General features: G+C 36.1%; 1 protein-coding gene across 1 annotated transcript in view; it reads right to left on the reverse strand.

Moving 5' to 3' along the window:
* Nucleotides 1–12,653, reverse strand: part of trdn (triadin) — a 106,074-nt gene that overhangs the window by 76,314 nt on the left and 17,107 nt on the right. Inside the window, exons 4-6 of the mRNA XM_052024908.1 lie at nucleotides 9,083–9,112; nucleotides 6,656–6,685; nucleotides 5,060–5,089 (exon numbers count right to left, since the gene is read on the reverse strand). Coding sequence (XP_051880868.1) covers nucleotides 5,060–5,089; nucleotides 6,656–6,685; nucleotides 9,083–9,112 — 90 coding nt within the window. The remainder of the gene's footprint in view (nucleotides 1–5,059; nucleotides 5,090–6,655; nucleotides 6,686–9,082; nucleotides 9,113–12,653) is intronic.

Consider the following 12,653-nt stretch of genomic DNA (forward strand, 5'->3'; position numbering starts at 1 on the left):
AATATGCAGTGTTACCCATTTATAAATCCACATCAAAAGTCCTGAATATTAAATGTTACATTAAAACTCACAGTATTCTTCAGAAACAATACAAGTATATATTGATGCAATATAAATAACTCCAGTACTTCAAATTTAATAAATAAGGTGAGGTATTTTCTATCTTGTTATCTGTAAGTGCTGATATAGTTTTCAACTCATGTTATGCTTATGTTCCCCTCCTTCTTAAGCTTTATGTTTTAAGTCAATTATATTCTATCCAGTGAGACATTCAGAAAGTAACAGTTACCAAGCAGCGTAAATAATAAAACACAACTGTATCTCAACCGGAGTTAATTGTAGCTATTGAAAGCCAAGCACATGAAAGGATGCTTCATGAAATATAACAAGCTTACTAATAATTTCAAATAACAAAAACAAACCATCAAAATAGGGCTTTAAAACTCAGCCAGGCAATGATGTTGACACCTAATAATTGAATATTTGTCATAATATGGATGAATATTTGACATGATGACAATTTGAATAGATATTGATACTTTGCCCCTCTTTTTCTGAAAGTGAAGAGTTGAGTTCACTTGCCTCCATCTATCATCCAATGTTTCAACAATGTGGCTGTCCTAAATGAAGCAACTGAACACATAGTATTGGCAGGATATTCTTCCTTCATACCCCTCTCACCTTTGAAGTCCCTCAAGGATATTTTTTGACTGCCTCCTTATATTTAGCTAAATGCTGAAATGGAAACACCTTCACACCTTGCATCAGCTTACACGGCTATGTCTATTCATCCAGCTAACTAAAATTGGACATGTTTCAGGAAAGATCATTTCATGTCCTGTTACTCTGTGAATTCCCACCTTCACCCTCATGTTCCTGCTACTTATAACACATACATCTAGGGGACACTGGAAATACAAACATGAATCAGGAGAGGAGGAGGACATATGGCCCTTGAGCCTGACCCACCATTGGATCATGCATGATCTTATTGAAATTTTCCATTACCTTTCTTACCAAAACTCAATCTACTACTGTCTTAAAAATATTCCAAATGTTTGCTTTCATCGCCTTCTGAGGAAGAGAGTTCTAAAGACTCATAGTCCGCTGAGAGAAAACAAAATTGTTTCATCTCTGTCTTAAATTGTCAACGTCTTAGTTTTAAACAGTGACCCTGGTTCTTGATTCTCCCACATGAAGAAACTTTGTCTCCACATCCACCCTATCACGGCTCCTCAGGATCTTAACATATTTCAATCAAGTCCATCCCTCACTCTTCTAAGTGCAAGCAGATACAAGCCTAGCCCATCCATCATCTTTCCTTTTAGCTCAGGTAGGCAACATGGTCAGCATGGTCAGTTGGGCCAAAGGGCCTGTTTCCATGCTGTATAACTCTATGACAACCTGTCTAATTCATGTCCAGTAAAGCTTGTCTGAGCTCATTTTTACTCTTCTTTCAATAATTTAAATTTTCAATGAAGGGAGTTTATTGATGCCATAGTTTACAGAGCCTGGCAGCATCCTTCTGTTGCTTCCTTTCTTCTGCAACATTTCTCACCTAAACTTTGTTACAACACTAGGCAGCAGCTGATCACAAGAAACAAGCTGTAAAGAGGTGATTGCATTGCAGGAACTATTATTGTTCTCAGACTGAAATTGCATATAGCACATAGGTTATATCTACTCCACTGCCTCCCTGAACCGGATGAAAGGAAAATAGATATTTTGTTACCTCATTTGACTGACAGATAAACTGTTTTCTACATTTCAAATACATTTTTCAATGGAAAATAAACAGGTTTAATTATTCCACTGCACTTCTAGCAGGCCTCCCACTTTATACAATCAAAATCTCTGACATCTATAACTTTTCTTGCAACAGTTTTGACTCATCCATTATTACTATCCTCATTGAATAACATGCTCTTTCAATTTCTCTGGACTTCAAACTTCAAATCTACATGTTTATGTTTAAATCTTTTCATGTCGCAAATTATCTCTGTTACCTCTTCCACCCTGATCTATTTTTCATTCTACCATTTTCAGCTGCACATTTAGACACGTCAGCCCATGTTCTAATGTTCAGTCCCTAAGTCTGCCGCCTCTCCATTTATTTCTTTAAGCCTCTGGAAACAACAGTTCAATCAGTCCCTCAGGCCCCCTGTTGTTCTTTGAAAAGGCTGGAATAAATATTGGAACAAACTTGTCCTCACCCATCTTCCACAGATAAGATTTCAACTGGGCCAATGGGGATGGAGTGGTGATGATAGAGGTGGTGGTGGGTCACTTGATATTAACTTAGGACCAGGAAACATGGTTAACTTAAACCTTCTCACTTCATTTCCAAAGGTCTTACCACATCATGTGACCAGCAGCTTTGACGGGGTAACCATTAAAGACAGAGACTTCCCCCTTGCAATAGTTCAGATATACTCAAAGATAAGTACCCCAATCTAACCCAAGTATCAAGACAACCAATGTCACTGAAATGCAGTTTTTTTTAGATATTGTTAACAATGCCAAGGTCTCACTTATCATTCTCTAACTAAGTCTGAGCTGGTAAGATTGTTGTATGATGGCACTCATGCAATATTGTTGGGAAGTGAATTTCAGGACATTATTTTCAAGGCATATCTGATCTTATTCTTCTCAGTGACAGGTGTAATCTTGGCAAGTTGTATATAATTACATCCAGCAGCCATGATATGCTGGTGCATCACCTGGAGTCATGGTGAAATAGCATAGAAACAGGCTATTTCTAGACTAATCCCATTTTGATCTCTCCACATTCCCCTCAGATTCTACTGCTCTTTGACATGCTAGGGGCAATTTACAGTGGCCAATGAACCTACCAACCCACATGTCTTTTTGGATGTGGAAGAAAACTGCTGCACCTGGAGGAAACCTTTGAGGTCATGGAAAGAACATACAAACTCCATACAGACAGTGTCAGCTGGAGCTGTGAGACAGCAGCTCTACCAACTGCACCACTGTAACAGAAAGGATAGATAATGTCTAGTGGGAAAGATGATCAGCTTCATTTCTTCAAGATTTTTGAAATTTCTCTCCCTTAAATGCTACTGTTCTACCCATCCAGACAAGTGCTCAAATTTTCATCACAGTTCTGATGAGAAGTAGTGGACACATTTTCAAGGTTCACAGGGCAAGCAATTCATTCTGACATACTCATTCTCTGCCCTGCCCCTTGTTTATATAGTTAAGGCAGTTCTGTTTGCATCTGAAATGTTGGTAGTCTGGGCCTTAACAATTCTGGTATCATTACCGCTCAAGTGTGAGTGATGAAGGTTTCTCTTCTTCAAGATAATCGTTGTTTAGAACTGAAGGAGTGTGAGTATTAGCTGCTATTTGCCAGACCCTGTCTCGATGATATCCAATGTTACAGGATATGTTGTTGTTGGAGAAATTGTAAGTGGAGGTGAACACCTTGGAATTGTCAGAAAATTACTCTTTTGACCTAGTTACAGAGAGAAAGTCACAAATGTTAGAACAAACCAGAGTAGCCAAACAAGAATGTTTCCCTGAGAAACTCTTCCAGTAATGTCCTGGGGCTGGAATGATTGGTCCCTTGACAACCACAACATTTTTTTTCAGGTATGATTGTAGCTTCTGGTTAAAGTCAGTTCCTTTTCAGCTCAGTTATGCTCAGGTCTGTTGGTACTACTGTGCATTTAATGTCAAAGGACAACTAATTCATATCATAGAGCATTTAATTCACATTCACAACTGGATCAAACCTGCACTCAGATCTGAAGCTGAGTATTGTGACATGGGAGATCAGGCAAGATCGTACTTTTGTTAGCAAGACCGATGATTGGCAAGAGGTTGGGGGGCTGTAATTGGATGGTTAGTTTAATCGTGTTTTATCACCAGAGCATATCTGGGCAATCTTCCATATTGTCAGGCAGCTGTTAAATTCACAGCTGAACTCATACAGCTTGACTAGGGAATCAACCAGGACTAGCATGCAGTTCTTTAATGGTTCACAAAATTGAGTTCACCTTTGATGTTGTCAAGTGGAGTGAACGTTTACTGTTTGGTCTGTGAATTGTCCACCTCATTTTGGTCATAACTCTTCTGGAGTAATATTAAAAATATAATTCAATGATATTCTTTAAGAATGGGGAAAATTGTGGTTCATGTTCAACCCATCTAGGTTATTAAACAGACGATCTGATGCTTGTTACAGAAATAACCAATAGAAATAGGGTGGCTTCTTGCAGTATAGCCCATCAAATAAAGTTAGTTTTATAGTGAGTTGGTAAGTTCACAATAATGCATTAAGTAACAAGAGTCAAACATGAAGCTCCTTGAAAACAAATCACTTTCTGCACTTGTACAAGCAATACAAAATAACAAATTCAAGTAATTCTTTTTTTCAGTCTAATAATGCTGAATTGTATCATCAATTGTAGAGCTTATTGATTTAGTGAAATTGATCAATATCAGACTTAAGAGCAGGCACTCCACAGAGGAAGAGACATTCCAAAATGCTCTGTTGCTCAAACTGAATTGAATCAGTGTGAATTGCAGAAGTTATTTATCTAAATTGTTTCATGGAAAATATTCAGTTATAGATCCTCTACTGAATAATAGACTTAATCAAATATGAGATCCCTTCAACTGTTCAATTGCAAATTGACCATTTGGAAATTGAAAGGCCCTGGAGATATTGAGTAAATTTTGGAATAGTTTAAATCTGAAGAGTGAAAATGCTGTAACATTTGCATGTAAGAAAATAACAGCTTTTGAAATATTCTGTAAAAACACAGAATTGAGAAAGCTGAATTATTACTCTATATTTCACATATACTTAAGCACAAAATACATAATTTAAACATGTTTAATCATTGAAGACCAGAAAAAAGACAACAATAATGTCATCAAAGCCAGAATCCTACAAACCGATGAATACAAGATTGAGAGATATACAAAATAAGTACAAGTATCTTTTATTTTCAAATTGGCAATATTTGATTTGCCTTCCAATCTATTAAAAAAAACCTTCATTGCACAATATTAAAGATGAGAAATCACTAACCTTTTCTTTTAGATGGAGGACGAGTTTCACCTGAAGAAAAGAGATTTTTGTTTTTTTGAAATGACATTTCTGAAAAAATCACAGTTCTACTCATGAGAAAGGGCTCTTGTGGAGTCATTTTAAAATTTAGCAAATACTAGTATATGGAAAATTTTTAAAACTCCAGATGCTGGAAATCTCAAACAAAAACTGAAAATGCTGATAAAACCTAGCCAATTAGGCAGCATCTATGGTAAAAGAATCAGTCAACATTTTGGGTCTGTGACCCTTCATTAGAACTGAAAATGCCAGAAATACTAGTATATATTGACAAACATTTTTGTTCTGGCATATTTAAACCTATTCTATAGCTCTTTTAGTTCAATTTTCCAAATCTCTATAAATCTCATGCAATTCTAGCCTTTCTCCAGATATACCAAAACAGAATTTTTACTTGCTCTTAATAAAATCCATAAATTTCCACTATTTCTAAACTTAAGTCGAAATATATCAAATTATTCAAAAATGTACTAGATTTAAGTAATTCCCTAAGTGGTTATCTTCAGGTAATTATTTATCCTGGGAGATGTGAGGTAACATAAAACTATGGGGAGGAGGAAATCATCATTGTTTAAATTTCAAGAAATAGAAGAGCTGATGAATTAGATTTGCAGAAGCATAATTCCCAAAGATTGCCAAATGCTTTCTGATAAACTCCATTCAACTGTAAAGTAATTATCCTTAAAGAGAAACAAAGAAATGCTGGAAACACTCAGCAGGTCAGATTGCATCTGTGGAAAGAGAAATAGTTAACATTTCAGGTTAAAGGCAGGATCTTCATCAGGATCTTTCAGGTTCTGCATCAGAAATGGGGAAGAGAGAAAACAAGTTAGTTTTAAGTTGCAGAAAGAGTAAGAGACAGATGGATAAAACAAAGGGAGTAACTACTGCACCATTCATCAGATGAGATTAAACATAATTGTATCCTTTGGATTCTTTAGCAATCAAACCTGACCCAAGATAGGTCTCTTGTCCCCATTTGCCATTATGTGCTCCTTCGCCTTAGTTGGTAATGGTGAGAAAATTTGTATCAACATTAATCTTTTTTTTCTACAATTAGCCAAGCTACCAGTAGAATGTGATATGAGCTGGCAACTCTTTCAAATAATGTTAATGAGTTCAATTCCTTCATCCCAGTTAGAAATGCATATTCCTTTTGAATTCATTAGAAAAGTGAAAATGAGCCATATATAATTTCAGCTTTTCTTGCTCAGACAATGTGAAGGTTTTAGGGGCAAAATCAAATGAGATGATTAAAAGAACACATACTGTCTATGCATGTGAGGATATAACGAAAAATGGAGAAAGGGCACATACCATGATTTTGCAGAAAAGATCTGAACAAAACTCATATTTATGTTACTTCTAATTAACGTGCATTCACATAAATTTAAGAAATGAGATCCAAAATGGTACATTAGGTGCAATTCCATCCTAATCCAGTATGTCCACATATGGCTTTCTTTCAGGAATTAACGACTAATAATTCAAATCATAGGTACTGAGATTAATTTTACCATTAAGACCAGTAAGTTTTTCCACAGTGAGAATACCAACCTTTTTGTTTAGCTGGGGGGTGATGAACTCCTATAATGGATGAAGGAAAAAAAGGAAATAAACATCTATTAATATCACAAATAAATATATTAGACCATTACATTGTTTGTAATTTTAAAAACATTGTTTCAAAATTCATCTATATGAAGCAAAATAATGTGAGTTATGACGTTGCAACATTGTAATTTATGAAATTCAATTCAAGAGATTAGAATGGGGCAAGTTTATCTTTAAACAGAATAAAGTTGGCACATGGAACACCCGGGAATAGCATCTCCAAGCAACACCAAAACATGCAACAAAATCTATTTGGAATCTAAAAAATTAATCAGACAGCTAAAATTAATCAAAATGGAATGTTATACTTTACAAATAGAGGGCTTGAATATAAAGATGAATAACTTTTTTCTCCAACTATACAAATTTCACACGCCCATATCTAGATTAATATGCACATTAATATGTACTGCACTTATAAAAGATTGGGTTCAGCAGAAAATTTTCAAGGTTTCAGTACCTAGATTATAAGAGAGAATGCATTGACTAGTTGAGTGTTACCTGGAAAGTTAAGGTATGGATCAATAAATATTTCTTTTAGAATTTTGAGTGGTGTTGAATGAGGAATGAAGAGCAACCATTTCCACTGGTGGGAATGGACTAGAACAAGGGTTCAGAGAGAATTACTAAGATGAAACCCCATGCTCTGTCTCTAGAAGTGAATATAAAAGCTATTAGAAGATCTCCTGTATTGTGTATAACCTTTCTCCATCAACCAACACAAAAAAAGATTAATTGATCCGCCATTAATTTATTGTCTTTGAATTTTTGGTATGTGTAAATCAATTGGTGTGATCATCCTTAACAGTCAAGCGCAAGCATGATTTTGTCTCTGCAATCTTCCACCTTGGAAAGACCTTCCAATATGATGAATCCCGAGAGGATGATTCCAACCATTGAACTCTTTTCTCTTTGATGCCCATTGAATTTTACAGGTTTTCTTGATATCACATTTGGTCAAGTACTACCTTTTATATCAAGGACAGTTACTATCACCTCACACTCCTGTTGCCTGTTCTATATATTCATGGAACATTGTATAGCACAGCACAGGAACTGGACCTTCAGCCCACAATGACTGTGCTGACCATAATGCCAATTTTAACTACATGTCTGCCTCCATTTTCTGATGGTCGATGTGTCTGTCTAAATGCCTCTTAAACATTGCTTTCATATGTGCTTCCACCACCACCCCTGGCAGTGCACTCTAGGCATCTACCACTCGCTGTGTAAAAAACCTGCCTCATAAATCTCCTTCAAAGTTTCTCCCTCTAACCTACACCTGTGCCCTCTAGTATTTGACATTTCCACCCTGGGAAAAAGTCTCAGGCAATCTACCCTATCTATGCCTCTCATAATTTCATATACTTCTATCCGGTTGCCCCTCAGCCTCCAGTGTTCCAGGGGAAACAATCCAAGTCTGTCCCAACTCTCCTTATAGCTAATAGTCTCTAATTGAGCCAACATCCTGGTGAACATCTTCTGTACCATCTTCAAAGCCTCTACATCCTTCCTGTAATGCGGTGACCAGAACTGCACACAATTCGTGTATTTTGTGTTAAATTGCAAAAATTAACGTCTGTTTATTTAAAAAAAAGATTAAGAAGAGTTTAAGAATTAATCTTCCTCCTCTAAGCTACTCAGCATTTTTTAAATTAAAGCTGTATAAATAATATTGCAAATGCTAAAAATAATTCTGGGATAGATTCCACTAACTTGACAATAAAGCTAATAAACAATGCATTACTGTGTTCTGCTGAGAAAAAGTCACACCCAGCAAAGGCAGGATCAAAGGATCTTAGAAATCTCATTTGGAAATAGTCATCATTGCTACTTCTGTTTCTTTTCTTTCAATATTGATACAGTCTGTGGATAATATCTTAATGAACGAGTCATATCTTTCATATACTAAAACACAAATATGCCCCTATTTTATGTAATTTTATATTTTGGAAAAATCATCATTTTCCTATGATATAGTTATTTCATCCTGTCTCATTTTAAATATACAAAGTATTAGAGACTTCTTCAGCACCATTATTTAATATAATTAATTATAGCTTGGAAGATCTCACTAGCAGCGCACTAAGAATCTGGACTACCCATGTGTTACAAAGCAGTGATTTTAGGTATTTTGGATTTCCTCTGGCCTGTGAAAGCATTGTGCTTTATGATTACCAAAACATTAAGGGTCTGTTAGCTAATTATTACAAGTACAATATAGTTAAAATTGAATTGTCCCATGATGATCGTATGTCACACATCCAATGCAGAGCTGACTGTCACATGAAATTTGAAAGCGACTCCACTAACAACATTCTTAGTTTTACCTGTATTCAATGTGCACATGTAACACTGTAAATCACCCACCTTTCTTTTTTGTCTGAGGTTCAATTTCACCTAAACCAGAAAAAATCAAAATGAGCTGGAATAATTGTGTAGTGCAGACAAGCACAAGCTTGAAGTATGGAAAATGCCACACAAGCCTATAATCATCCAACAAAACAAAATGTTAAAAATAACAATGGCTTGGTACAGTTAAGATTAGAATTCCAAAGTATTATTAAATGCTCTCCATTTTCTGCTATTTCCACAGAATGAGCATGCAACACAAAAGCATTTAAACATCTCAACGTTTCCTCCTCAGAAAAGAATGGATTAAAATAATTAATGTAAGAAATCTATCTTTTCATGCCCACTTTAGATTGTTATTAAAGATTAAGACAACTATTTTTCGTAATATTACATATTCTCAGATTTGAAAAAGGAACTCAAATTTCTTTTGTTAACTTCAAAGTTTAAAACAATTTATATCAATAGAAAATTAAGAGACCATTGTTTTAAAATAACATCTTTTGAAAATTCTAGAGTTCTAATCTATGTATTAACCATTTAACACCTCCTGTTGTTATAATTCACAAGAATGTAATCAATCTATTTTGGGCATTGCAGCAGTACAATTTGTGAGTATGATCCCCATCTCCCTCCACAGTGCATTGAAAATGCAAGCAGTGAAGACACCTTCAGTAGGAATCTCACAACTCCTAGCCTTCCCAACAAATGTAAAGTATCTCCTAAGCAGTGTGAAGCAATATTCATAAACAACCCAGATGGTTCTTGAACTTGCTGGGAATTTTATAAACTTAGTTTAGAACCTTTAAACTTCATTGGAAAAAGAATGTGAGATATATTCTATTTGTTTGCTTCTGAAGTATAACAAGAGCCAATGCAGTTGTCTGTATTCAGATACATTGAAAGCTAATAGCTTAGAATTGGATAGAATGTAATATAAGTGCATACGAGTTAAAGGCAGTCATGGGTTAACTACTGAAGAGAGTTACATAGAGTGCAATGTGAATAAACAGCCTGAGATAGATAAGAAAGCTGGGATACTAGCAATGAACACTCTTCATGCTGAAATGAGTTCAATGAACAAATTCCAAAATGAATGTTTATGTTTAAGACAGTTAAGTAAGGAGTGCTGTGGAAAGAAATCTTTAGTGGAATATTGGATTAACAAGATGACAATCCAAAGTAACAATATTTTAGGGATTTTTCAGAATTATATACTGTAAACGTGGACAAATTTGGTTTGAGTCAGTTTTCAGACACAGGGATCACACACCATTATATTTTATGAGGAAAGGCACATGAGCCAGAGAAAAGGTATAAAAATAGAATGCAGGATACCTTCGGAAGAGTCCCTAATCTGGAGTGAACTGTGTTGCTTACATTCCTGGTTACTGATGATATTTAACTCGTGAATGTTGCAGTCATATCAGAATGCTTGAATTCTCATACAGGTTCAATATATTTTCATATTGTTTTCCATACACATACAGATTAAGGTTTTTCTTCTTACAGTTTAAGTTGGCAGAGTCAGCAGCATATCTTGGAATCTTCTTGCTGCGTCTCACAAGCCACAGACACTGCTCCAAAATGAAAATCTATTGCTTAACAGAAGCTAAAGAGTAATTTAGTTTTACGGTCTCTGTCTAACTATATTTTAATGATTCCAAGCTGATTAGCCAATCGTGCCAGTCTCATTTAGAAATAATCACATTTTCAGGCACTTTCCAATTTGGCAAAAATCCCATTTATTTTTATTGCTGCTGTGGCCACGGGAATGGAAGTTACCGATTTCCTGCTGCAGCAGAGGAACACTGAGCAGTTTTACTGAGTACTTCAATCAGTTCAAAGCCCACTGTTGCAGCTTAGACTCTGCTTCCTTGCACAGTACCTATTAGTGATTCACACAGTCTCATGGTACCACTTTGAAATATTCAATAATGTTCTAAGAATTCTGCTCCACTGCATATTACAGTCATTTTCTGCCACCAAACCCATCAAATTGCTCAATAACAATAATCTGCAATGATCCAAGGAACCAAAAGAGAAGCCAAACAAGGAATTTTTTTTGAGGAAGGATTTTCTTCATGGTGTATTGGGGTAGAGTATATAGTGTGCTGGGGTATTTCTATCTCCTGATCGAACTGAACATCAAGCAGAGGGTGTAATGGATGGTTGATGTGATTCTGCTCATTTTATGTCTTGCGGCAAATTTTAATCACAAATTCTGACGATAAGCCATTCCTTTTCATAATATCCACCATATTTCTTTTACTATTTAAAATGTTTTAATTAACATTAAATATATTCAGTCATTGCTCTCTGTTTGGATCTCTGTTTTTGTAGAGAAACAGAGCAACACAGGGGGATATCAATACATTATCAAGCCTAATGATGCCAGAACCTTCATCAATTACTGAACCTATTCGATGGAATACCTCTCAGCTATACACAACAGTTTAAACCTAACAAATAAATTGAGTGACCTAATCTAAAGAGAATTAAGGGTTAAGGACACAAAGCAGTAAAGTGTTGAGTTGGACAATCAAACCTGATCATACTGAATGGTGGAGCAGGCTCAAGGGGCTACAAGGCCTGCTATTTTCTATTTCATATATCATGTTTCCTGCATTCAAATAGATAAATAAGTAAATAGACATATTGACTTAGGAATTCTTCAGCATTGTTAAAAAGACTGCTTTGTTAAAAAGACTAAAAGGTTGTTGAGGGACATACCAATAATGATGTCATTCATAAGCCTATCAATGCAAAATTGTCTAATGCCCAAGGCCTGAGGTACCAAGTACAGTGGAATATCTGTTGCATACTTATCTTCACACTCTACAGAGATTACAAAAAAGAATACAGGAAATCTGGTTCTAGGACAGGGCTGAGAGATTCATTGGGCGTAGAGAGGGCAGGAAACATGGGTCCTAATCAGAGCACAGCAGCATAATGCTTGAAGTCTTTGGGAGTGGGTCAATGGAGATCTAAGGTTGGGTGTGCAAGTCCAAAGGTGAGTACTAAGGAGAGGATAGGGTTGCAGTTGGTTAGTGAGGGGAGGTAGCAAGATCAGGACCTGTGTCCAGAGATCAGTGTTGAAGGCTTGTTGGCAGAGATTAGAAGGTGTAGGAGTCAGCATAATGGGGAGCAGATAATTTAATAAAAAGTGTTGGACACTTGGTCTGGTTTTCCACACTGGCTTAGGACTTGCTCTAGGAAAGCCCCCTTTAAAACACACTGCTTCTCCTGAAGAAGGGTCCTGACCAGAAATGTTGACCGCCTGCTTTTCTCCACGGATGCTGCCTGGCCTGCCGAGTTCCTCCAGCATCATTGTGTTTTGCACTATCACATTCACCCATCATCCCTTTGTTTGCTCTCACTTTCTTTTTCATCCCTGATCTTTCTTGGTTCTATTTTTGCTTCTCTATACAACTCATTCATCCAATTCTGTCCACTTTCTTATCCCCACACTTCTATTCCCTGAAAATGGGGACTGTGGCTTGACTAATGTAAGCTTGAGAAAACTGAAACTACCGCACCTCAAATTTATCTTTTATCATAGCCTTAGAAATCAACTTCATCTTGTTGA

Source organism: Pristis pectinata, chromosome 10 (genome assembly GCF_009764475.1).
Source record: "Pristis pectinata isolate sPriPec2 chromosome 10, sPriPec2.1.pri, whole genome shotgun sequence".
NCBI lineage: Eukaryota > Metazoa > Chordata > Chondrichthyes > Rhinopristiformes > Pristidae > Pristis > Pristis pectinata.